General features: G+C 38.8%; 1 protein-coding gene across 1 annotated transcript in view; it reads right to left on the bottom strand.

The window, feature by feature from the left end:
• Window positions 1-27,723, bottom strand: part of bicc1b (BicC family RNA binding protein 1b) — a 91,729-nt gene that overhangs the window by 28,481 nt on the left and 35,525 nt on the right. The window contains 4 exon segments of the mRNA XM_036572214.1: window positions 554-742; window positions 6,067-6,120; window positions 9,394-9,552; window positions 13,159-13,238. Coding sequence (XP_036428107.1) covers window positions 554-742; window positions 6,067-6,120; window positions 9,394-9,552; window positions 13,159-13,238 — 482 coding nt within the window.

The following is a 27,723-nucleotide window of genomic DNA, read 5'->3' as shown; positions in this document are numbered from 1 at the left end:
AGCCAAGAGACATTGTTAGGTTTTCATGCTGGATGAGTAACAGAGGCTGCCTCTTCAGATAAGCTAATGAGCTAAGAGAGCTAACAGGTGTCAAGCTGGATGCTGATCAGAACTTTGTCTTAATAGGAGGTATGATCTCCTCAGTGGATAGTGTGCTTACAGGTTATTTGCCAGAGGAATAAATTTGCATTGAAATTTATGTAAATTAAATCATGACTAGTTAATTCCACTCTAAGTTCCTAATTATGTTAACTGTTACCCTGATACGTTTAGCCTTCAGGATAGCCAATGAAAGAGCATGGCTGGCTGTATCTACCAAGATACTATAAAGAAAAAAAAATCCTGATTGGACAATTTTCTGCTAGATGTTTCAAGAATTTAACCCTTTTGTTTCCAACCAAAACCTAAACAACTAATAACATTATACAACAAGCAAATAAAAATGAAGTAAAAAAATTTTATTTACATCACACACTGCGTGATGCTAATTGGCATACATATTATCCTCATGGTGCCACTGTGTTCTTCAGGAACATCATTGCTTTATACCCACTTTCACAGCTGCTGCATTGTTCTGTGATCCTCTCACGACCCCTGTAGCACCATAGAGCCTGGAACGCTGCTTGAAGGCCACAGAGATGTTGTAGGTTTGGGAGATATGCTGGATGGCCGGTGAGCTGGGGTCCGGGTTCAGCTGCACTATGACTGGCAGCTCGAACATTAACACCAGCGGAAGCAGCTCCTGAAAGACAACAAATACCATATGATTTGGCTGGTAGTCATTTACCTAATCTCCTATCCAGCATAGCTGAAATCTGCTGTGTAGGAGATTTAGCTAGAGAAAGCAAGGTCAGCATAAAGTAGAACGAACCTGGCGCCATCATTTTGGACACAAGACTACTCTGGCCGGCTTTGACTGTGTATCGTGCGGAATTGCCCAAACCACACCCAAAACCACTGCATTTGGCCCAAGGCCACATAGGGAGAACATTCAAAAGCATAAAAACCGACGTTCTTTACCGAATCTCTGTGGTCTAGGACGCATATGATGGAAGACTCCAGAGAGACAAGTTCCTGAACAAACGCATCACAAGCAAAAACATCACTCCAAATTACAAACCCTCCCCTATGATTTTGAGACTTCGTGGGCCCTGGAAAGACTGCCTTACCAAACTCGAATGGTAAACAAGAGCGGCCAGCCAGACCCTAACAGCATCTCTGATCAGTCCCATATGCTCCAGGGCCTGTACTAACGTTCTGCATTCTGTACCGGGGACCGAAATGAAAGACATTCTGAGCCCCTTCTGATGTGGTAAAGGAAGGAACTCCCCTTAAAACAGGGAGAGGCTTCCATTGGGCCCAGGAGGAACATGCAGCCGGACAACAGTCAAGGACAAAGCATTTAAGTGAAAGAATTCCAATAGCTCACAATTCGTTGGTTTTAGAAGCACCACCCAAGTTCTAGTCAGCCACAAGCAAGCACACCCATCAGCAGGCCTCAGTTACACTGAATTGCTGTAACCCTTGTGAGCTTGTTTTGATTTTGTAATATAAGTTTTAAATTGAAACATCACAGTCAGATTGTTTTACACACTGCAGGGGAGGCGGGGACTAGACATCTGAGCCTTTGACCCTGCAAAATCAATGACTGCTATGCGTTTGGCTTTCAGCATATTTGCTTAGCCAATACTGTTAACAAGGGGCTTTAACAATGCTCTCTGTCTCATAGCAGAGTAATGACATCTGCTCCATGAAGAATGCAAGGCTAATTTTTAAACAGCCTAATCTCGCTGAAGCATCAAGCGTTGAGGAAATAGTTTGACTGGACACAGAAAACAATGTACGAGACACATGCTTTGTGTTCGTTTTTGCTGGTTAGCTACAGTAAGAGGAGAACTCTTCTCACGATAGTAAGATTTTTTTTCCTCAAGGGTTAATGAATATTAATATTAATTCTCTGGCCTCATGTCGGCACAAAAAAAGAAAGAAAAACACTGAATTTCAGACTCCTTCTTAAGTGGGTCAGTAAAACGCACTCAATATCTCTCTATGCTGTCCAATTCGTGTCAAATGAGAAATGAGAAAAAGTAAAGGAGGCACTCCTTCAAAGAAAGAGAGGAAAAGGAAAAAGTAGAGATGATTGGGGCGGTCAGGAGTGGAATTTCCAGCAGCAGCGGTCACGCGAGAAAGATGGCGAGAGAGAGAGTGTGAGAGAGAGAGAGAGAGAAAGGGAGAAAAGTGAGAGACTCTGTTTTCCTTTCCCAAGTATAAGTTTCCTCCGCACCACTTTGCTTATACTTCATATGATTTGGAAGCCGCACTCGGGCTGACTGGCTACCGCGAAGGCGCTCAATATCTTACAAATTGCTATATAAAACAATGGCAAAGGTTTGGGATCGCTTCTGTTGTAAGAGCCTACGCATAATTGGGTCTCGGTTTTGGCACTAATTGCGAGAAGAGCTGATGTGCTCTTGCTGGTGCTTGTTTTTCTTGGTGGCCCGTGAAGAGGAAGCACGTGTGAAGAAGCCTGGCAGGCGTGTAACTCGAGGAGAGTGCCTGGACATGGCCGAATAGCACCAGTGCGGTGGTAACACCCAGCCAAATGGCCTGGTACACCTCTGGGCCTCCAGCTTACACTGTTTAAAAGCACAGCTAAAGGCTGCTGCCATGTGTTTCACATCAACTAGTTAGCAACAGGCTCCTAGACAGGGTCACAGATGAACATCAGAAAGACCAGACCTTTAACTAGGTCCATGTTTTTGACCATATTTCACACATTTAAACTATGTTGATATTAAAAGACCTTTTGAGAAATTGTGATATTTTGCTTAAATCTTTCTGCGTGACACTTCACATTACAGCGCACAGTGAGATATGGGACAATGACATGAAGTGCATCTTTTGTGTCCAACTCCATTACTTTTCTATAAAATAATTAAAAATCACATGACATGCATCACACAGTTCTCTTTTTGTAGCTGCTTTATATGAATACATTGCATCAAAATTAAATTTTATACTACATATCACTTTATTATTACACTTTAGGCATTTATGCTTCCCATAGCCTGAAAATGTCCAACCGTATATGAAGAATAAGGAAACTATTAACAAGGGTGATTTAATTATATAAAGTTCTGAATAGAGAAGTAACGATTTAGGGAAAATATCTAATTGTGATTTTTCTGACTAATATTGCGACTGCTATTTAAATTGTGATTATTTTCTATAAATTAAGGTTCAGATCTGTTTTTTAACAAGCAGACCAGAATATCCACATTTCTGGCCTGAGGCTTGACCTCTAAATGTAGCGTGCCAGAGATCTAGTAAGTTGTGGTTATGATGTCACAACACAAAGGTCTGGTTGCCTCTGACTGATCTAAGTCTACAGGCAGTATACAACTCTGTGTTATTAGGTTAAATTTCCTCTCTTAAAACTTCAGACATTTTTGATAATGCAGGTTATAAATAAAAAAAAAAAACGCAACAACATGTGATCTGAAAATCTTTCAGCTGTTTAAAGAAGTCTGGCATGATTTTAGATTTTAAACCTTTAAAATCATAACATGAATTACATGTGAAGCAACTTCATTATTTAACTACTCGCAAGAGTTTCATCCATAAATTCAGATTTCCTCAAATATCACGTAGCACAACCCGACAACAGTGAAATTGCAATGCCAAAGTCTATTGCTCTTTTATAAATACTGAAAAATAACTGTCATTCTGGAGTCATGGTGAGGCTGGTATGATAAGTTAGATTGTATGACCCCAGGAAAACCATGAAAATATGCTATTATTTTAAAAGGAACCCTAACTGTTAAGACATATAAACCTCAATATGATGTACAATGTCCAATACTATTAAAATATATTGTTTAGACCACGCAAAATATTTTTGTCGCAAAGACACTAATTTCTTACAAATTGCTATATAAAACAATGGTAAAAGTTTGTGACTGTTTCTTATGTAAAAGCCTACGCATAAAGGGCTCTGGGATTTGAACCCAGATCTGCCCCTTTCAATAAATTTCCAGGTCCAGAGATTGGTCAGAAGCATTTGATGACATCTGTAATAATTTCAATTTCACATCAGCTCGCTGGTTCATCATAAAATGCTTCTCCAGCTCTTGTTGCAGAATAGACTGATACCTGTTTCCCAGCCTCAAATTTATCCACATTTTGTTTTTGCCACAAATCTTTGTGTGCATTAAAGCACAAAGAAGTCCAATCTAGTTTCAGCTTTGCTTGTATCATGTGATAATTGAGTAATTCTTTGATGCTGAACCTCATGTGTAATCAGCGGCGTAATGACTCGTTTGTTTCCTCGATGCATCATCTATAATTTCTTCCAATGGAACTGCATCATTTGTTAAAAAGAAAAAATACTGAATAGTTTGTATTCGTCAAAAATCGACTGATATTAATTGAATGAAACTTGGTGTGCTAACATTTTAACTCTGTTTTGTTTATGTAGATAACATATTATCAGAGTTACTATGTGAATAATGAAGCAGAAGTTGCTGCAAAGAGCCAAACAAAGCTCTTTATTTGGAAAAATATACTGCACACAGCCTGTACTGAACTTGCAAAACAAATGATCTGAGGGATGCGTGTGCTTTACAGCATCCTCTCCTCTTACACAGTGTGGCAGAGGATGCACAGCCATGACAGCAATACTGTGAGAGACTGGACAGATTTTATGATAATTTTAGAAAATTATTATAAAACAACTTTAAAATAATTCACTAAAGATGTTACCCAAAATATAGGCCTTTTTTCCTGGTTGAACAGCTGACTTACATAAATCACCAGCAGTGTATAGACAGTGCAAATCATCACTACATGGCTACATAATTTTACTCAGCTAATAATTTAGTCATAACATAGTCATTTTCTTTTTTTATCTTTTCCTTTTTTTAATCTTTAACCTGTGTTAATCTTCATTAGTCAACATTTACCCACAAACACACGCACACATACCCACACACACAATTTTCAGGAAATGTAATGCGTCTAGAGAATGTTCTTTTAAAATTGCTCTTGTTGCAATAAACGTTACTGAAGTAAATTAACTGAATCAGTTTTTGACTGAGAATTATTAAGAAAGTCTTTGAGTTTATTATATTTCCTCAATACAATATTATATTATAATAAAAATTCTATCAAACAGCTTCATGAGAATTCACCTGAACTAAAAAATATAACTTAAAAATATTATCTTAATATCAAATTTTTGCTTTGAAAATACATTCCTGAATTGGCCATAAGATTTTATGATTTTGATTATGAAAAATATACTGGAACTGGAACTGTTTTTTTGTTGTTTTTTGGAGTCTTTTTAACTAAATTAATTTAAAGAAAGATAACCAGTCTACTGTAGTACCTGTACTGTATTGGCAAGGTCCAGCCAGCAGAGGGCAGGACTTTAAACCTCCACATGTGGCTGGAAGTGGAAACATTTTTTTCCTCTTTAGTCAGAGGAATGTAATTGCACCACATTGCCATGGTCACTTAGATGCCGCTAAATGGATTTGTCCATTTAAAAAAAAAAATCATGATGTATGATGCACCATTCTGACAGCACTGGTTCAACTGCATCTTTTTTGTTGAATGTTTTACTTGATTATAATAATATTCAGTAAAGGATGCACAAATATTGTCCATATTCCAGTACTGTGTACATAATTCCTGTCACATTTGTGTATAGTGTATTTTTTAAATAATTCTGAATAATATAAAAATAATCAAATCGTAAAATTTAAGCTTTCATAAAATACTGAACTGTTTTCTACAGAACAGAAATTGTATGAAATCTCTGTGAGTTCAGAGATTTACACCCACAGTTATTCATGTTAACACCTCTATACCTGATGACCTATTCAGGATAAACAAGAACATCCCACCTCCACTCCCCACCATCCATCTCCTGAGCTGGACATCGTGCTGGCCGAAGCGGTGAAGCAACACGCTGTGTGTCTCAACATAGATCACAGGTCGTAATAAACAGCAGTAAAGCATTTACAGACTGCTGTTCGTGTTTTATTTTGTTCATGTTTTATTTACCCTGATTCTGGCCCGGGCCGCCTCCACTCCTCCTGGCTGGCCTGCAATGGACACCTACAGAGAAGGAGACAGAGAAGTCATGTTACTAAGCATGTGTTGGATCCCTCCTGTGGTTAGGTGTACACCAAAGTCCCCAAACAATCAAAAACTCCATGTTTGGGGCCATTGAGTTGATCTGCGTAACTATCAGCTCTGATTAGAACCAAAACATTATCTAGTAGATGGAGATGGGTGTAACTCAGCACAAATAATATAGAGCATCAGGCGTTTGATGAAACTGGATACAAAGATCGAGATGTATTACATTCCTAGCTGAAGTTCTGCTTTAAAGAGCAACATGTGTCGAGATAATGAAATACTCTATTCCTTGAAATTACATAAGCAATAGTCCTGCTGCCAAATGTTAAAACAAGTGCACCACCAGGAGCCTAAAAAGTTCAGCAGTCGTAATCAGTAGAGTCTGAGAGGGCTAACTGGTACCACACATTTCTTCATTCTTCATCCTACTCTGTCTGGCTCTCATTTCCCTGTCAACAAGTAGCAGCCCGTCAGTCCACTGCAACTGCCTGCGCCTTGGACTGGGCAGAGCTGTGGCATTGCTCAATTTCCACCTCACCAAGTCAGGAAAAGATGCTCACATCTGATTACTAGAGTGTCCTTCTGTCATCCTCTCAGAAGCTTTAGACACGCATGCAGCCTAGACTCTTCTTAGAACAGCAGTTATCAAACCAGTCTTCAGGCACCCCAGACAGTCCACATTTTTGCTCCAACCCAACAGGCAAAAATATGGATAGAGAAAAAATAGAGATCACCGGTGGGTTGAGAACCACTTTCTAAGAATATACCGTCTGTCAAATGTGTGAGGTACATTTTATAATTGAGATTTTTCACTCTAATTTCAAATGAATCAATAAAAAAGAGCTGCAAAGTAGTGATGTGCCAATTCGATCCAGTGGAATATCTGCAAAATCAGCATTTCAACTGTGTTTGAACTAGCTGCCTCTCATGTAAACAAGGACATGTAAAATGTGAGTGCGTGGCATATAGTCTTAATGTATATTTTCTGCCGTTTACTGTGGGCAACATGCCACCAGAAATATGTACACTCCTGTCACATTTTTACTTGTAAGTCTCAACTGGATAAAAATGAAATTATTACGGAAATGTTCTGCTTTAGCCCTGCGATGGACTGGCGACCTGTCCAGGGTGTATCCTGCCTTCTGCCCAATGACAGCTGGGATAGGCTCCAGCACCCCACCGCGACCCAGAAGGATAAGCGGTTTAGATGATGTATGTATGCATGCATGTATGTATGTTCTGCTTTATAGGCAGCAGTGCCACGCACTGTTTCTGAGTTAACATCAGCATTTAACAGAACATTCAAAACAGAGAAAAAATAGCAAGCATTAAGAGAAATATATTAATAATGTATCCACAATACTATCAAAGGTTAGTCCTAAAAAATCAGACCTATAAGTTCAGACTATGCATCATTTTTCATACATCAAAAATGGTAGAAGAGGTGAGTCATCAATCAGAAGTCCATGGGTTCAAATCCCAGGACTGACTATGAGTATCTGCTTGTGCCCTTGGGCAAGGTGCCTAACCGCCAACTGTCCCAGGCAGTGCTGCTTTGCTGGCAAGACTGGGCATAGTTAGGCAGCAAATTGACACATTATTCATGTAAAATCATTAAGTCCACAACACACCAAAACAAAACAGATGCACCTTCGTACATACTGTATACACATTAAGTGATTTTACTGTAGTATTAATCAGCATACTAGAATAACCTATAATAGTATTATAGGAGCCGATATTCAGTATTTTTCCGATTACCGAAACTGGCATTTGAACTTGCTTCCTTGCTGATAAAAGCGTTTTTTGTTGTTTATGTGCATATCTGATGCAACTACGAAAAAAAATAAATAAATCACACTTCTGTAAACTGGCCCAATGGCCTGCCCACAGTGTTACTAGAATGCTTGAAATGTGGACCATGTTGAGTAAATCATCAAACATGCTTTTCAGGTTTGTGAGAGAAGCCTTTTGCATTTTCAAGAGCCAGTCAGAATACATCTGATACATTCAACGTCCAACTACTGCTTGTTATTACATAATATACATTATATACATACAAGAAAATAAAATACATGAAAATAAGCATGTTGGCGTTTGTATACCCTCTTTGTTGTTTCTTTTGACAAAGTGGTGGCAATTTGTACTGCATGATTGCTAAGATGCTCACTGTGATATTTTTACTGGGGTTACATTTGCAGTTCGTTGTATTTGGTTAGTGTAGGCTTTATACAGTTTTTAGCCTGTATCTAGGCTTTCTCGCTTGCACCCATAAAGCGAAAAAAGGTGAACTCCACCCTTAATGTGTGCCCTTTCAACACTGTCAGTGACTCATACTACGTATTTGTTTTATATAAAAAATGTGTAAATATATTGCTATAATTTTTGGAATGGAAAATTTTCATCTGTTTAAATGTAACTTTAAAATGTTTAAGTAACTATTTTTGCAACATATACTATCTAAAGTTCAAAGTACTTTATTTTTTCAATGTTCTAATATTTATATAATGTAAGATGTCAGTGAGAGTTTATTTCTTGTAAAGTTTTACACAACAAACATCATATATATGGCAAAAGAATATCAGTTATCAGTGTCCCTGATTACTAATAATCGGTATCTGTATCGGCCCTGAAAAACCCAAATCTGTGGACCCCTATTGTATTATCTATACAAATATAAAGAATAGATAAGATCGGTGTTGGCTGATACTCAACATTAAGACACCTGGATCAGATTGGATGGATTGGGACAACCAAACTGCAAATATTTTGGTAATATAAGCCAGCTCCTTGCTAATACTTTGGGCATATTCTGCAACATTCAGCTTCAAAATTTCTACATAATTTAATTCAAATGGTGCATTGTAGAACAACTTACCAGTGAACTTATTGTGTCTTCTGAGTTTTTATATGTAATGCTAACAATGATAAAATACTGGTAAATCTGAAATCTGGGTACTACTTTGCCTTATTATTAAAAAAAATAATAATAATGTCTCAGGCATCAGGTAGCACACTCATAACTACCTGATGTAACAACTTTCGGTTAGGGTTCTTTACGAGGCATTAAACACTTCAGACGTCTGGTTCCTATCACCACCACTGTGAACAATTCTAACTCCGAGAGGTTTCGCATTTCACATCAAACCACTCTGGATGACTCTGTTTACATCTTAACGATCTGGGCTGTTTTATGAGGCATTTTAAACTGTGGATGTATATAAATAATACAATTAAGTGTGATTAGACCTGGTTGCTCTTCTCGGCTTGATTGTTGCGGTTGGAGTCAGGGAAGTGGATATGGCAGCCTGTGTCCTCCATCACTTTCTTGATGTTGTTTCCCCCTTTCCCGATGACGTGGGAATGCTCAGTATGTGAGACGTCCATCTTCAAAGTCACACGATTACTCTGCAAAAAACACGTAGAAGCGATCATCCAAGCGTTCCCATGGACAGAACAGGACGAATGTACAACAAAAGCAGACATTACAGATTGATGACCAAGACCTGCACCATTAAAACTGTCGCTAAGGTGGTGATACAGATCTATGAGTTACAGGAGTGAGTCATACTTTCCTATTACAACCAGTCTTATGGGAGCCCTCTCTGAACAGCATGTCCACTTTAACTGAAGCAGTCCAATGAAACACATTAAAAGAATAGCTTGGCGAAAACATCTAATTTAGTGCAAGAATACACTGTGTGGTTAAAAATAGTTGCTGCAACCATCTTGAGGTCTACACTTGGTCTGCACTTCTGTTCTTTTTTGTAGGTTCAAGTTGGTTATACAGCATTAGAAACCACATAAGCATGCTTATTTGAGATTACTTAACAGTTCAACCCTGTTTGAGGTGATGACCAATTGCTAATTGGTGGTGTATAATCTTCCATTACTTGTTAGCTTCATTAGCCTCCAGTGTAAAAATGAAGAAGAAAACTCATGTCTGGTACAAGTGTGTGTAAAGTTGAGCATAACAGTTTAACAACAAGAAAAAAATATATATTTCACATCCAAAATTCTGAGAATAAAAACTGAAAATGACAACAATCCAGTACAAAAGTGGCTGTACTTATTTTACATGCACACTGGTAGAAACAAATTCTGCAACTATTCCATGTTCCATTTACAGACAATATTATACTGTGTTTTTGTCTTATACCACTAATACTGCCAAAAAAAGAATAAATACAAAGCACTAGTAAAGCAGCATCTCATACACTGCAAGAATACAGCATTTGAATATGTTACGTTAGGAAAATAATCACACTACAGAATCACAACATTCTACCATCTTAAAAACATTAAGAAATTTTGTTTATTTCACATTTTATTCTTTCCAGTTGTCTGAATTTTAACAGTATAAAGTTTGGTCAGCAGGACTGCTTATCTTCAAACTCCAGCTATGAGCACAGCCATTGGTTCAAGAGCTGCTGAATGTGGTCCATAATGTCTGTATGAATAAGGGCATGCTTTATGTAAATGATATGTAAATGAGGTACTGGTAGGCTGGTGCTTGATTTTATGCACTGATGCTGATTCATCATTTGCGCTCAAATCTCTGCTTGTTTTCACGTCGTGCGAAAGTTTCATAAATCAGATGTAGAGCAGTTTGCATGTCATTAAAAGGCCGTCAAATCTGCACTCCTTTTTACAGAACTTTGATGAATAAGGGCCAATATACTGAACCTTATTTGGTCCACTTATATAGCTCACAAAAAATTGCATAAGTTAAATTTGATAAAATAAGACAAATGTAATCTATTTTGATTAAGTACAAAAAACAATACAATGGCAATTAATTATTTTAAATTGTTTTACAGCCCTACGATACATATTGTGTAACATAAGATTACATTTTGGCTATATGGGGTCAGTTTCCATCGTTAAGAATGAATTCAGCAGTGGAAGCTATTCCCAGATCAGCGTCAGTGCATAACAGAGGGATGAGGAGACCCAGATGTGACGGAGGTCAGCTGTCCTGCTCTTGTTCAGCGACCACACAGGCTGTGCTCCAGTAGTGATGGAATGTTCTGGAGCATGGCCCTCTCAATGTGAGAGGTAACTTGACCAATGAGCGGCTGCTCTTGCCTTTCCATCATCCAATGGACTCTGAGTGGGTGTGACTGCAGCCTGACTGCTGTGTGCAGGGTCAGTGACTGCAAGAGACCTCTCAACTCTGTGTAGACCAGCTGGGATTGCAGAACAACAAAGTGGCAGCCCCAGTACTGATGTTACAGAACACAGGCCAGGCTCTGAGTGCAAGAATCAACAAAACAATTAACACTACTTTATTATTGTAATGATTCTGAGCATGCTGAAGGCACAGAATAATGTGACTGTGACCAATATTCTGACCAGGCCTAAGAAATGGAATAAAAACATTGCTCCAATATAGAAGAATCAGTAATGTTTCCATTCTTGTAGTCCAACTCCAACATAACTTTTGGGTAGTTCTGTTAATTAAAAAAGGCTTTCCAGGCTTTTTATTTTATTAGTCTGTTTTAAAACATTGTCATGAAAAGGTACAACTACATACTTTTCACCTGGGAAAAACTTATTTAGTTTACACAGTTGGGCCTGAGAACCACTGTTATACCTTTGAGGTTACATTTACATTGTTTGTACCTTGATGAACAGAAAATTTACCAGCACAGAACCTTTATTTCTAACAGTATAACACATCTGCTACTTCATAAACGTGGATTAACGGCAAGTTATATCGCTTGGGCGGTGTGAGGAGTGGCTGCACTTTTACCTGATTTACATACGCTGGTAGAAATTTATACCACAACACAATCCGGCAAAAAAAACAACGCCTAAACCACTAATTTTCCCTGGTAAACCTTTTAACTGCTGGAGGAGAAAGGGGACTTGCTTGAGCAGGATTTCAGTATTTAAAATGGCCTCTTCTTCCTGTGTCAATTTTAATGTTTCACAGATTCCCCCCTCCAGTGTATGGGAGGTTTAGCTTGTAATCCAAATAAATAGGAAATTGGACATTTTGAGACTCTAACTGCCATGTTTGTATTAATTGTATAAATTGCTAGCAGTTTCAGCTTTTAGGATTTCAATTCACACAAGTGAAAATGACATTTTTACTTGTAAAAATGAATTTCTTACAAGTTAAAATATAATTTTTACCAGTTGAAATGTAACATTATTAGTAAAATTTTAACTTTCACATGTCTAAATTGAATTTCTGAGAAATTAGAAAAATTGGAAATAAAAGCTAAAACAGCTTGGCTCTAGAACAGATGAAAATCCCCCAGCGTTAAAACCACAACGATGTGCAAATTGCTGCCATGGCAGCTCTGAATAGGTATTGTTTATCGTGCCACACTTTTTGCGTGGTGTAAGGCTGTTACCACCCTGAGAGTCTGGAGGTCAGATAAGATCAAATAAGATCGTGGACTACACACACACACACACACACACACACACACACACACACACACACACACACACACACACACAGAATTCTTTTAAATGGACTGTTGGGCCTCTTGAAGACTTTGGAAACAATCCCCGTCGGTTTCTCCATTATAGTTTTTTACCTGTAGTAGCTGCCTGTGACTCAAGTAGTCGAATACATGCATATGAAGCTTGGCCATGGTATCAATTAGAATATGTGCTTAATAGAACTCATCTTAGTATTCGTTTACTTAACTAAGTAGTGAAATAATGTATGTGTTGTTTGGAACAAAAAGTTCAATGGACTGTGTATATTCTCTCAATTTGTTAAAGTAGGTCAGCTAACAGTATTTTAAATACTATGTGCCTAAAACACAAGGATAGAGCACTAAATCAGCTAATCAGGTACAGACCACTCTTGTGCCAGCTTCAAATAAATGTTGAATCTTCCATGTCTTTGTTTTATTTTTTATTCATAACAATACACAGTATTTCACTTGATGGGATATTCAAATGCTAATTATAAACAGAAAGATATTCAAATAGCATTCAAATTCAGGTTGTTTTTTTAGAGGCCATCAAATATCTGGCTTAAGTGCTCACCTTAGTATCAAGAACAGACATGATCTTCTCCTTGGCTTCCTTCACGTTGTCCCTTTTCCCACTCACTTTGATATGTGGATCTGCAAGGCAAAAGTATAACAGGTATCTATTTTGCAACTGTATTTTGCAAGCTGATATCCTTCCCTTTGTTGTATCAACATGTTATTATTGTTATTTATGCAAGCATATGAACAACAATTCAATGCAATAACAGCATGATCATTTCGGTCTTCTGTGTTACAGCAGAGAAAAAAAAATGAACAAACACAGAGTTAGATGAAAAATGCAAAATTGCACTTTTAGATAAAGCCAAGCTACATTTGTGTCATTCCAAACAGCTCTTCCACTAAATCATTTCTGCACCCCAACACAGTCTCATTGTGCGGCTTAAATTCCCAGCACTAATTCATTACCCAAACTTTACACGCCTGCGCACAGAAGTACAGTAAAGAAACAGTTCTTGCTGTATCCTGCTGCTTGTGGGATTCCAGCTATAACTATCCATCTATCAAAGATGCTCTGATAGACAGTTTTGTTTTCTAATAGCCTGCTTTGAAAACAGAAGCATTCCTCAAGTCATGGTGGCAACCGCCAAATACAACCCAAGAGATGAGTATAAACGTGAGGCACCATTCTAATGCTAAAATGGCTCATGTTATGCGTGCTGTGGTCGCTGAACCCGAGCCTTAAGGAAATTCATAATGATGGCTTTCGGTGCCAGAGGCAATGAGAGGAAAAGCCGCTCTAAATTGCTGTCCGGCGCAGAGGCGGATTCCTCCACCACAAAACCCCGCAGAACATAGATTCACTGCGATTAAGCGGACACTGCGGAGGGAAGCTTGGCCCACCGCGGCTCCGACTGCAAGCCACGCACTGGCCCGATGACAGAGTGTTTGCAGTTAGCCGCTACTGACCTTAGTCAAACTGCATGTAATGCGACCATTTTCTGCGGTTGAGCTCAAGTGCTCACTGGAGGCTTCTCTATTTGTGTAGTGGTGTTGGGTGGAACTTGGGAGAAAAACAGAAATACAATCGTGTATGGCAGGGGCAGTTTAGTATTAAGGGGGTAATCCACTGTGGTGTAAAAGTAGTAGGATTACACGAATGATTAGGACCTCTCAGTTTCCATTTTCGGCCGACACTCCTCGGCGCTCCAGCCTTGACTGGCACGGCCTTGGACTGAGTATAACAGTAGTGGAAAGAGGCTAGAGGTTTTTCCACAATTGCTGAAACAAAGCATGCCTAGACAGTATCCCAAGGCATCAGCTAGCCTGTCCACATAATGATTTGTCAATCTCGGTATGAGAAACTACATTTGTATTTGTGTCAATACAAGAAGAACCAGTAGCTGTAATGTATCATTAGACTAAACCTAGAGACTGAAATGATCTAACCAGACAGACACTTTATTCATTTCCAAAGAAAACTGCAAAATCATGGCAACACCAAAAGAACACAGAGGCCAATCAATCACAGGCCTACCCAATCAAATGGGGAAGGAACAATTAACCTGCATTTTTTGAGATCATGAAATTTAATTTGTTTTCAGAGAGTGTTGTCACTGTATTATGGCTAATCAAAGTCATTATGCAACATTCAAGAATGTCCAGTTTAATCCAACTGACCAAGCTCTGTCTTATTTTCTCAGCCATCCAACCACTGTTTAGCAACCTCAATCGTTCAATTATTCATCTGCATGCCAGTGTTTGAATTTGAAACTCCTGTCAAAAATATGCGGTCAAAAGACCTGTAAAAATGAGATCCCACCCTGATAGAACGGAGTATGTCATTTTCTACCCATTTCCAAAGCAATTTTTAATAATTTGGTATTTAACTCCATGTCATCTTCATAGGGCAAACATTGTGCCCATGGTGAGTGGATGCACGCTTTATAATGAAGGCTGTTGCAGTGCTGCTTGTGTTTATGCTTACATGAGACTTATTGCTATGTGTTTACAAAGGAGTGTTTGAATGTGAATATTTACATATGATATTATGTGTGGGCAATATAACAATGCATTATTATGATAGATTACATCACAAAATGGTTTTCTGAGTGTATACACAAAACTGAACAACTGCATGTGCCATAGGATTTAGATAAATTACTGAGAGCCAGTAAACAACCAATGTATAGTAACAAAGCACATAGTAACAAGTAGCTTATATTACCCCAGTATGAAATGATCTTATTTTAATTTTCTATCATATTCCTTCTTAAATATCTTAATTTTGAAAAAAGAAAAGTCACTGTATTCATTTTCATAGCCTTTTCTTTGAGTGGAAGACGTTGAGTGGAAGACGTTTCTGAAAGTGACAGCACTGTTTTGCTTGTGCGTTTTATCTGTCCCAACTTGTTCGCAAATCTCGTAAAATATCGTGATACACAGCATGTATTATGGAAATGATGAAGTATTGTGATACATTAATTGGCCACACTGCAAATCTTTATGTTATATATATTTATATATATATATATATATATATATATATGCATCCAGAGTATGTAATTATACCATAACAACTCACTGACCATTTCAATCTATATGCTCAAAGTCATCAGTGTACATACACAATTTTACATTAACTTTGAGGTGGGGCAATGGTGTGGCTGTGTGTTGACTGGGATCTGACACAGCTGGAAATCTGCCTGCCAGTTCCTCATGCCGGACGCCGGATGCCCTTACACAATCCAAGCTCTGCCATTGGACAACAAGTTTTAAAAATAGGCACATCTGGAGCTGCTAACGCACCTTCAAAACAGTCACCCACTCCCCCAACCCCCACCCTACCCCATGCACAGCTGGCTTTGATAAATGTTAATGACAGCGTAAGGCACATCTGTCCAAATACAATCCATGGAAAGTTTACTTCAGCTAATTTGCGATGCGTCGTTGGAATGTGAAAAGGAAGTGGCCAAAACGGGAGACTGACAGATCTGTTACATGCACCATGATTCATTTACACTGATCAGACTCCAGTCTGTGGTAGAGGTCTGGCTACTGCTCCAAGGGATATGGAATAGAGAGCAGGGCGGTTATTTACCCCCAAAGGGGGCGCTGTGTGCTAAATGGAGCATGCTTTAATCGAGCTGCAGCATTTTATAGGCTCTCAGCTGGGATGCTTGGAGAGGCCCATGGAGGATTTTGTTATGTGAAGGGGAACCAGCTAATCCTCACAGTGCCACCGCTGGCACTTTCAGAAGGAAAACAGCAAGGACACATACATGCTGGTTCAACATCTGCAGAGAAAGTGAACAAGACTGCATTTGCATTCATGCAGGCTACTAATGCAGCAGTTACTTTACCACTAGGTGGCTTTTTCTCATTAGAAGGTGCAGAAAAATGAGATTGTATACCATCTTTGAGACAATCCACTCTTGCTTCAGATCTGGACAAAAAAAATCAGGTGTTCCTGCACATCCTTCCACTGTGAGAATAAACTCAATGCAATGGATCTGAAAGGATGTGTAGCTGTCAAGAAGCCATTACTGAGAAAAATTAATGGACAAAAAGAAGAAAATATGCACTAGAACACCAAAACTGGACTTGATGTGTAGTAAGATTTTACAGAATGAAGAGTCTAATTTGTAATTGGAATTAATGAGAAGCCAAAAATGCAACCATCTTCTAAGATTGAACTTTGGAGGTATGTAAAAATATTTCTACAGATTCCTTGGAAAAACTGAAAGCAAGTCTCCCAAAAAGAATGGACACCGTAATAAAGGGTGGACACACTGAATACTGAAAAATTTGTAATATTATATTCAGTTCCTGAGGGTTCCATTCAATTTTTTGTTAAATATATGTTTTCTGATTTTTCTTGAAGCAACTTGTACTTGTTCGGTGTTTTGAAATCAAAATGAAAGGGTGGTTTCTGACTTTTGCACAATACTATACGCAACCACAAAATGAGTGTAACTTTTCATTTTCTTGAATTTGGTACATAGTTGGGTTCTACATAATAAGAAAATCTTGACGTCTTGTTGTCATCCTGTTTTAGAAACTTGCTCCATTAATCACAAGTTGGATCCAGCGACAACTTGCACAAGAAACTTGCGCAAAGGAAAAAACAAAACAAAACAAAAAAAAACCTAAAAGGCTCCAGAAATGTGACTTCTGCGCGCTGCGTGTGACTGAACCAGATGTTCATAAGCTTTGGAAAACAGAATGCAGTCACGAACACTGGCAGCATCCACAGCACTCCAGACACATTTTTGCTCCGCGGAGAGGGGTCGAAATTACGAAGGCGGCTGATGAAGGACGGTAATGATTATTTCGGCCCTGAATGGCTTTGATGGAGTGCACGGGTCACCAGCAGGCTGCACTTGGCGGAGAAGGCAGGAAGCTGCTCTGTTTTTCTACTACATACTTGGGATTGCTGCACCGCCATGAAGGCCCAGATACAGCGGCAGAGGGTTTTCTAATCCGCTTCATGAGTCGGCAAAGCTCACATGATAACATCATAGAGAAGGCCCGAGTAACGCTTCTTGAAGGCCTTGAAGGAAAGAAAAGGCTTTCTGTGGTCCTCCCAGGAGACTCTTGATGTTTATTGCAGTTGTGCTCTCGTACATGCCACAAGAGCCCGGCCACGTGACTTCTGGATACTTACCCTGCACTTAATGACCATGCACCATGTCCCACAGTAAAGACTATGGCACACAGCTGGGCTGATCACCACGTAAAATGCAATATGAGTACATGTGGGTAAGACTATCTGTAGCCTATCACCATAATGGTGGTGTCTGGCACTAAAAGTGGTGATTATGATTGTATCCTCTGTAAATTTCAAGGGGACGTTAGTTTACAGAAAAAAGAACAATACAGGCTTCTTTCCAAACACAATTCACATCCTGATGTGAACGATCTTGCTTTTGATGCCACAAGTAAGGCTAGGTATTGTCAGCAACTTTACAATATGATAAATATCACGATAAGCGTCACAATACGATACAACAGAATGACTAAACACACAAATACAGAGCAGACATTTGTGGTCAATGTTATCCTCAGAATTTGTTCTAAAAAACACCCAAAAAGGTTGGGGAAAATGAAAGACTCATGAATACAGAATAAAGAATAGTGAATAATAAATGCATTAATAATGCTGGTGAGCTGCTATAAACTGTATTATAGGTTTGGTTCACTCTGAGGTGCTGGTCAGAGCACAGAAAGGTAGAGGACTGAACTTACTGCAATTTAAATCACAAAAGAAGCAGCCTGGCAGGCAATCGTTAGTATTTGGGCACATATACACATGTGAGAGCCTGTGGCTGTGAAATCATCAGTAAACAACTAAATGTTCACAAACACATGGCGCAGATCACATACAGCACAGTAACATCATCCGTTCAGTATTTAACAGTGCTACAACACAAAGCAGCTCTACAAACACAATCAAATTACTAACCACAGCAGCTACAAACTAACAACTCATTACAACTGCAAGCTAAACTGTGTCTGTGGAAGTGAAACTCTAGTGAACTAATACAGACCATATATGTCTTGATAATGTTTCACTCGCGCATTCATGCAGTGTAAAAGTAAATGTATAAATATTGATACAGCCATCAGCTAAAAACTACAGTAGCCTGAAATGTTTTGTACTTTTGCACATTTTGTAGATAATGATAGTACTGCACTGATACAGTATCTTTACTGAAATACAGTACCGGTATTGACAATAGAGAAAACTGACACTATGAAGCAATTTCTGATTCGCATATGCACAAACAGGTGGACCTTAACTGAAGTGAGCAACATGTCGGGGTCTAGGACAGCAAAAAGTAGTAATAATACTCTGTAATACTTGTCAAGAGGAAGCAAGAGTAGTGAATGATGAACTGGTTGAAATTCTTCCTAAGGTATTATTTTCACCGGTATGTCACAAATAAATGCAGACAGCTTACTGTACATACAGTGCAAAACGAGCTAACATTATCCTGTTTAGCTGCCTGGCAAGCCAGGCTGAGTCAGGCATCGTTCAGCAACCCCTCATCTCTCGCTTTGTAATCAGTTACAGTCTGAGGTTAGTCAAGGTTGTTATTGAGGGAGTGACCATTACAGAGATATACAGAAGGAACAGCCGGCTGATTGGGGTAACAACGGCCCTTAGCCTAGGGTTAGCCTTTCACATGCCAGCCCGCTAGCTGCTTCTGTGTCCTCTTGCACCACCCATGGAGCGGCCTACATTGGTCAGTCTAGCAGAGAATCCTGCATCAGACCACGCCATGGATCAACAGCTGCTACTAACAGCAGGAATTACTCTAATATTTACTGATCTCTGGCAGTGACTGACACTCGTAAATGTAAGCGCTAGTGTATGGGGAATGCACATACGAGACAAATGACTTGAAAAGTTTGGAGTTAAATGACATTCAGCATCATTTTGACAAGCCAGAGAAGCTGCTGCATGCTCATACATACACATCATAGGTTTATCGATAATGTTTAGATCTGTTTTTACTATTTTGCACAATAGAAATATTTTTAATTTACATCAGATGTTTAATATGGGTCATTAAAAGTGACAGGGCATTTCAATAAATAAGAAAATGGGCACCCCAGAATAATTAGCCACTGTACACTGAAGGGTTTCTTTTTCATCTAAAGTGATTTAAGTAAATGCCACTGTTTTATCTTTGGTGCTTTACCAATGTAAAATATTTCAAAACTGGAATTATTAGATAGAGTTATATTGGTACCATTATCGTTAATACAGTGTCAAAAAACACGTTTGGTTTCAGGCAAACATGATGATTCAGCACACCAACATCTTCTGTACGACTGACTACATTTGGAGCAAATTTGATTTTGGACTGAACCATCGCTTCATATTTGCCAAATGATATCACATCTGCATGAGTCTTTTTCTGCGAAGACATTCTTCTGCATGAGAAACTGTTAAAGAGAACGAGATGGGCTCCTTTATGGAATGACTACAAAATCCAGAGAAAGACCTGCACAATAAAATTCCAGTGTCTTTGCCATCTGTTGTCACAGCAATGCTTCATTCTCTGCCCTTTAGTACCCCCATCTTCCACTGCACTTCCACTGAGTCCACCCGAGAAGGAACAATTTACCCACTTGGGGAATAAGGCAGAGTGATGTGATCGCCTCTTCAAAATCTGCTGACAAAAAGACCAAAAGGTCTCCATTAAAAGTGAAGGACCTTAAATTCCCTCTTGGTTAACAGACCTGTCCCGTCTGTGACATACCGGACTGGCCATGCTCCTGCAGCCTAGCGAATCACCATGGAAACGGCAGCCCGGTGATTTGCCATGCAGCGCGGCCTGGCTCAGGAGGGCTGCAGAAATGGTGTGCACTCTAGACTTGTTTTTCCAGCTGCTGCACCCCTGCTCTAAGGCCCTGTTCTCCCGCTCTCCTGTAAATCACTCTGTACAAGCAACCCCTGATTTATCAGTGGCTTCAGATTGGAAAGAGAGAGAGAAAGAAAAAGAGAGGGAGGGAGAATGTCAGCCAACTTCTAGTTTGGTTTTATGAGCGAGTGGATGGAGAGCATGGACCAATGCACAGTCAGCACAAGCGCAGCATAACACATTGCTGTTTGTGATAGTAATATTGGCCTTAGCAATCAGGAGAACAAATCGCTTTATTTGCTGTCTTCACACCTTTCTGTGTTTATAGTGGTCTCAGACCATCGAGTCATTTTTTTTTTATAAAACACTGACAATATACCGTAATATACTGTATAATAAAATATAATGTAATAAACTATGTTCTTTACTTCCTTGGTGTCTTCGCAGTGTTGTACCACGTTTTCAAACATGGCCCAGTCAATCAGACCTGTTGTATGATCAACTTGAACAACACTACCCATAATTCAGCGTTACAGAGCTGTGGTGTGAACAAGTGGTGTGAACAAGTGGTGTAAATGCTAAAAAAGAAACAAAAAGAGAACTGAATTCCCTTTAAAGCTCACTTATACTGTAAACACAAAAAGCGCTAAGATCAGTTGCAGCTGAGTTTGATTAATTTACAAAGATCTAAATTTGAAAACACCCAGAGATTCTTGCATAAACACTTTATCACTTTGGCTTCCACAGTTTTCACGTTTTGTTAGTCATCCTGGATAAGAGTGTCTGCTAAACAACTAAATGTAAATGCTCTGTGCATTGTGTCCACTGGCAATATTCAAGATCAATTTTGCAATAATAATACTTGAGTAATGATTCGCCTACATTTGACATTAATTACTTTTGAGGGATAAAATCAGAACCTTATTTTGGGGGTGTGGGGGAGTAGGAAATCTTAAGGATGGACCAATGGAAGCAATTTCCTTAATAGAAAGCATAAACATACACTTTCAAAAAGTTTTAGTCATCGCATCTCAAGCTTGGCGGATGACTCTGGGAGAAGCAACATTCCTTCTGTCTAGTCTTTCATCTTTACAGCAAACTAAGTGTCTGAGTGGTCACTTTGCTATTTTCCATTTCACAGACTTGCAGCTTTATATGGCTTACTGCTACGTCAGTGTGCTCAAAGAATATTCCAAAAATATTCGACAATGAGCTGCCCACCAAGCCTTAACCAAACAACAAACAAAATGGACCTAATTTTAGGCGGTGACAGTAAATATGTACTTGGCCACATTAAAGAGAACAAAAATACATCTAGGCAAGATAAATATGGCAATACACACAAGAGAGAGGATTAAAATGGTATGAATAAATACTATGGGAACAAACAAATAATAGCATGAGTTGCATGCACTCATGTCTTTTTCACATTAAGGCCCGCTGAGTATTAGCTGGAGCTTTACAGTGTCAAATGAGGGAAACAGACTTCTTCAAGAGCAAGCTGAGAAGTCCCAGCATTACCCAGCATCACCTTGGAGTGTGTGCAGAAATGGAATGCATCCTCCTGAGCCACATAAGTGTGCAATTGGCAGGAGCTCCACTTGAACTGGTATGCAAATCTTTCAAATGGACAGCAGATAGTCCTTGTTTGTGTGCTTAAAGCAATTGGATGGATGATGATCACAACTGATTTGATGATTCCTTGGCTAATTCAAGTACTGGATACTGGCACATAGCTGTGGGTGTTGGTCTCCTCCCAGCTAAGCCTGATCTGTAGAGACTTCGAGGAGCCAAGGGCCCTGAATTGTATCAATGATGGAGGAGCCAGGGCCCTGAACTCAAAGGCTTTTAGCCTTTGGAGAACACATGGAAAGCGCTGCCTTGACAGAGTCATCACTGGGCTAGCATTCACAACTGCTCTACAAGTAAGGTTACCTCTTTTTGTTCAATGTAGGTGTTTTTAAACTTTAAAGGAAAAGCTGAGAAAGAGAAGCCAGCCACTGCATCCTTTCAAACTGCTTTCTGAACCTGGCTAGCATCATGCTAGGGAGGGAGGAGCCATACCCACCCAAAATCAGCAAATTGTGACTTTAACACTCACCCAAAATTCCTCTAGTCTGAAGTACAGCTGAGCAAAACAAGCTAGATTTCAAAGTGCTATCATTAGCTAACATTCATTCTTCAAACTGAATGTTTCAGGAACACAATTCCTTTCACATCACATTTACTCTTCCTGTAATTGCAAATGTAAATGGCCACATGCATATGCTGGTAACCCACCGTTGACTTTTATCATGAGCCCAGCGAGGGGCTTCTAAAGCTAAAGTATAGTCTAGTTTAGTTGAACTGTTTCTTCCTTGAAACAGGTCATGTTTCTTTTTACACATCTACATGTTTAACTGGAGTTTTGGGGGCTACCTTTCAGCCACACTAACTTAAGTTACGTCCATGGGCCAGCAAAAGGCAAGAGCATCATGGCCCCCCCACTTAAACTCCACCTTCATGAGGCATCGGACTGGTTTAGAAATTTCACACTCCGCTTAATCCCACCCTAGCCACTACTGTTTTTAACTGTGCAGTGTAGTTTTGTTCATTTTTAAAGATACCAGTATATCATACAGTGTTTTAAACAACATATACAAGTGTACACTGTAATACCTAACTGCATATTTTAAAGAAAGAAATAAGTCAATACAATTTAAATGCTAAAGAAAGTCTGCTTAATCTGAAAAACTCAAAAATGAATTGTTGACAGTAATTCAGTCATTTTGAGTAAGATCATTTTTAGCATATTATGAGTTAAGGTAGCTTTATTGAAATGTTTTATATTCCCTGTTTTTATTTAAGTTGACTTTACAGGCAAATATAGACAGGCCTTTAATGGGTTGCTTTTAAAGATTGTTAAAGATTTAGTGTGGCTTCTCTGTTTTCCCCTCTTCCAACAATTTATGCACACTTGTAATGAATGCGAGACTATTTACACCATGTATTAATCTTAATTTTAGCCTATTCAGAATTACCTACGATAAGTGATAGTTGCCAAGCACATGAAACACAGTCTTGATGCCTATCAGGAATAGCTGGTCACTTTAGCAAAGGTAGAATATATTCTAATGTTTTTGGCTAAAACATCAGTTGATTCAGTGGTTGAGCTGTTGGAGTATTCCGTATCAGTGAATTTATCTGATAGACTGCATTAGTGCTTACATTTAAATGATTTGGACTTTTCATGCTTTTCTTATAACTTTTTTTCAACAATTTCAGACATTTAAATAGCATCTTTGAGTTTAACTGACTTAATTAAATTTATTTTAGACTTCTCAGCTTTACTTGATAAATGTTTGGTCCATGCAACAATTCTTGAGTAAAACTCATATTCTTACTATTGGCTCTTGGTATCACATATTTGCATATTAGGCATACTGACATTCTCCCCAGCCCACCTTCCCTAGGGTGTTTACTTTTTTCTCTACATTTTTGTGACCCATTAATCTCAATCAATACCAATTGCAAATCAGTGTTGAGGGAGCCCCACATACTGAGTGTAGTTCTGTGGTGGCTAAACACTACAGAGATTAATTTTGCACTCTGGACTAAACTGTCAGCATTTGGCAAGAAAATGGTCCGCAGTAGTATTAAGTTAAATAGGTTAAGATATTGTTATCAATGTCGATTATTGTCAATTATCTGCAGTACAGTATGATTTTGTTGCCATTATAACCTAGTTTAGCCTAGCAGTGAATTTTAAGGACAATTTTTAATTGTATTGGGTTAGTAAAACTATTATAACTCTAAAATACTCAGTCATTTTAAGATCAACAAAATGAATGGAGTTTATACGATATAATCAATTTACTTAAGTGTATACAACAATGAACATATGTTTTGTTCATACTCAGTTCAGCTGGTTATTTATGGTCAAATGATTTGAGTTAAACTTAAATGGTTTAAGGCAATCTGTCTCCTCAAACCATTTGAGTCGACTCAAATGAGACTACCTTTCTCACATGTGAGTATTTACGCATGCATTTTGCAAGATGCTTACAGCTGCACCAAAAGCTTTCACTATGTTGGCTACATCAGCCTCATCGACCCCATGTAAAACTACAGAAGCAAACTTTGAACACCATTATCATTGAACAAATTATCTCAACTAATCAACGGGATGGGGTAAATTTGTGTAATTAGCAAAACACCAAAGGTAACACCACAATGCATGTGTCCAACACATTAACAACACTAGAATGATATGTTCAAATGAAACATTAAATGGAGCTGAAATTTCATCCCCTTCCCTGGTGAGCTTCCTGATCAAAATCTCATACCCTTTCAACCGTTAGCATTACACCTTGATCACAGCAAATACCAGCGGCAAACACCACGTCAAAGATGCTGGCCTGGAGAATGTTTTGTTCCTGAGACAATATGCTGAGAGGTCGGCGCTGGCTGCAGTAACAAGCTGCAGATAGGCTCGTGACGAGCCTCGCAGGAAACAGTGTATACCCCAGGGGACAGCCGCGAGCGACGCCGCGCCTGGTGCGCCCCACATGTCTGAAGCCCTGCATGTGTTTTCCATCTTTAATTAGCTGGGATGCTTGCCGCATGGAGTCACTAGATAACGCCGAATGATTATGTAAGGATTTTCGTCAGTGCAGCCAATGCCCAGGGCCAGCAGCCAATATAAGCAAGCACGCGCTGGAATTTGAATGGCCTTTGACCCTGCCGCGACCCCCTGTGCGCAGATCATTTGAGTATGTGAACTTGAACGGCCACTATTAAGGTTTAGGAAGCAAGTATAAGCTTTGTTTGAGATGACTTTCCACAGTCACGAAAGGCACAAGTGATGGAAGAGTCGTGTTTGGAAACTGTAGTAGTAGTACAGCAGTGGTGTGACTGCTGCTTTCATGATTTGCTCTTAGATTCATGAATTTGACGGTCATGTTTCAGCAAGTTGCAGTGCACGAATACTGCAAATTATGGTAATACAGAGTGTTTCTATATGTCTAACAGTATATACAAAATACATCACAATATTTAGATTTTCTGAGGTTTGTAAACAAATCAGAATGGACCAAATGAATCTGAAAAAGGCAGTACAGCGTTTAAAAACATCCTAAACTATGTTCAATTCACCAGTTGCTGGCATGGACTCACATGCAACCAACTAATTGGTACTATGCAGTTAATGCAGTTACTATAGACTTCTTGTTGTTGTTTACAGGCTCTATATAGTTGGTCTAACTCTCTGTTTTTATATACACCCAGTTTTTCAGTGTTCTTGAAGTAATGATGATAACTATGACATAAAAGCATACTGTGACAATCACGATATCATCACACTGCCCCATGCTCCCTTAAGGTGAGGCCACTAGTGAGTGTGCTCCAGGAACAGTAAAGTGCTTTGGTGCACTGATCTAATGCACAGTGAATGTAGAATTGAGACCGCTGCATACTCCACGTTAGTAAAGCTGTTCATCAGAACAGTTACCTAAGTAGCGAGAGACTGACAGTGTTATATGTCATCTGCTGTAAATCTGATAACAATAAACAAACAAATTTCATCTCTGAAACCAGGGCAAGCTGTTCCTCCTTCATGATAGCTATTACAAAACATTTCTAGCATAAGGACAGCCGAAACACGATAACACAAGATAAAACGAGAAGAGGCTATCACAATGTAGCGCCAAGAAGATTTGGTCTGTGTTTATTTAAAGACCTTTTAATAGCTTTATATAATACTTTGATAAGATGCATTCCTATGAAGGCTGGACAAGAAAAGGATTAACTACATGAAATGTCCAAAAGTATCCAAGCAGCCCATCTTATCAGTGAATTTAGATACCTAACCTCAATAATGCTCTTGGGGCCGAATGCCATCCAATTCTCACAGCAACGTTCCAATATCTAGTGTAAAGCCTTCCTACTAGAGTTGAGGCTGTTACTGTGGCAAAAACGGTGACAAACGCCCTATGAATACCCTTAATTTCTGAAAAAAACACTGGATGACATGTCCAAATGTTTGGACATTTAAGGGCAGATTTACTAAGTGAGGCGCTAATGCACGACAATCTAACCACTTTGTGGTGGTTGGGGTGGCAGGTTATCTAAGAATTTCCATGCAAATGAACACAGACACAACTTATATATATAACCACATTCTTGGCTGACGTGTTGTCATGATGTTTCCGCCAGGATAAAGTTCCTTCTTTGTTTCAGGTTCAAACTGTGACTCATTAGGGTGAAATAATGAAATGAAAAGATCAAAGAATTAAAGAATGTTTACTCTTCAAGAAAGTATGTGATTATTGAGATTATTTCAACATCATAAGTAATTATTCTGAGAAAATATAACATTAACTGGACATAATACATCAAAAATTAACAATAAGTAATTATTTATTATATAAGTAATTATAATAAGTAATTATTTTTACTTTCTGTTTTGAAACACATGGTGGGATGAGCTGAGCCAGTTCTGTGTCGAGTTCACTTGGAAATCATGTGATATTGTAAAATCCCTGTTTAATTTCACTGAGCACACAGAGGTTGTTTGGGATCTGTATGGTTTTGAGCATAACCTCTTAGCTATGTGCAACACATTAAAGAATGACCGTGACATTTCTGCCATAGCACACACATACAACAGTGTGCACAGAAGGCACAGTGCACAGGAATAACAAAGCAACAAGCCTAACAACCTTTGTAAAGCAGGGATTGTGGAGCCAAAGAGTCTCAATATGTGCTATTAACAATTGTTTGGAAAAGAAAACTGTCAAGAAGGCAAAACCTGCTCTCTGATAGTATTATAATAAATACCCAAAGCAGTGAGAAATAGCAGTTTATTTTTTCTAAAATTATTCAGTTTGTTTATTTTCTTCTGCAAATTAAGAATAAATGTCATGTGCATTGCATTTCTAAGTGTTTTTTTCCATCAAAATAAATAAACTTAATACTATCAGAATAGGTGGTTCATTGCAATAACATTGCCCCAGTATTTTGCATTTTAAGAGGGAAATTCCTATAAAGTGTATATGCAATGAGGTAAAAGCGCAATAGAGCAGCAACTGTCCACTTGGTCTTTTTATAGGTGCTAAAGAGCCATTGCATGTATTTAATGAATTACAACAAGCACTTTTTATCACCAAAATGGAGTCTGCAACAGTACAAAATATTAGTATTATCTGCCCTATAGTGTATGCAGTGAGGAGGCATCATCGACCACACTTCTGTTTTTACAGTGTTTTTTC

Source organism: Colossoma macropomum, unplaced genomic scaffold, assembly GCF_904425465.1.
Source record: "Colossoma macropomum unplaced genomic scaffold, Colossoma_macropomum, whole genome shotgun sequence".
Lineage (NCBI taxonomy): Eukaryota > Metazoa > Chordata > Actinopteri > Characiformes > Serrasalmidae > Colossoma > Colossoma macropomum.
The sequence above is the reverse complement of the archived record's forward strand: the minus strand, read 5'-3'. Positions and strand labels throughout refer to the sequence as shown.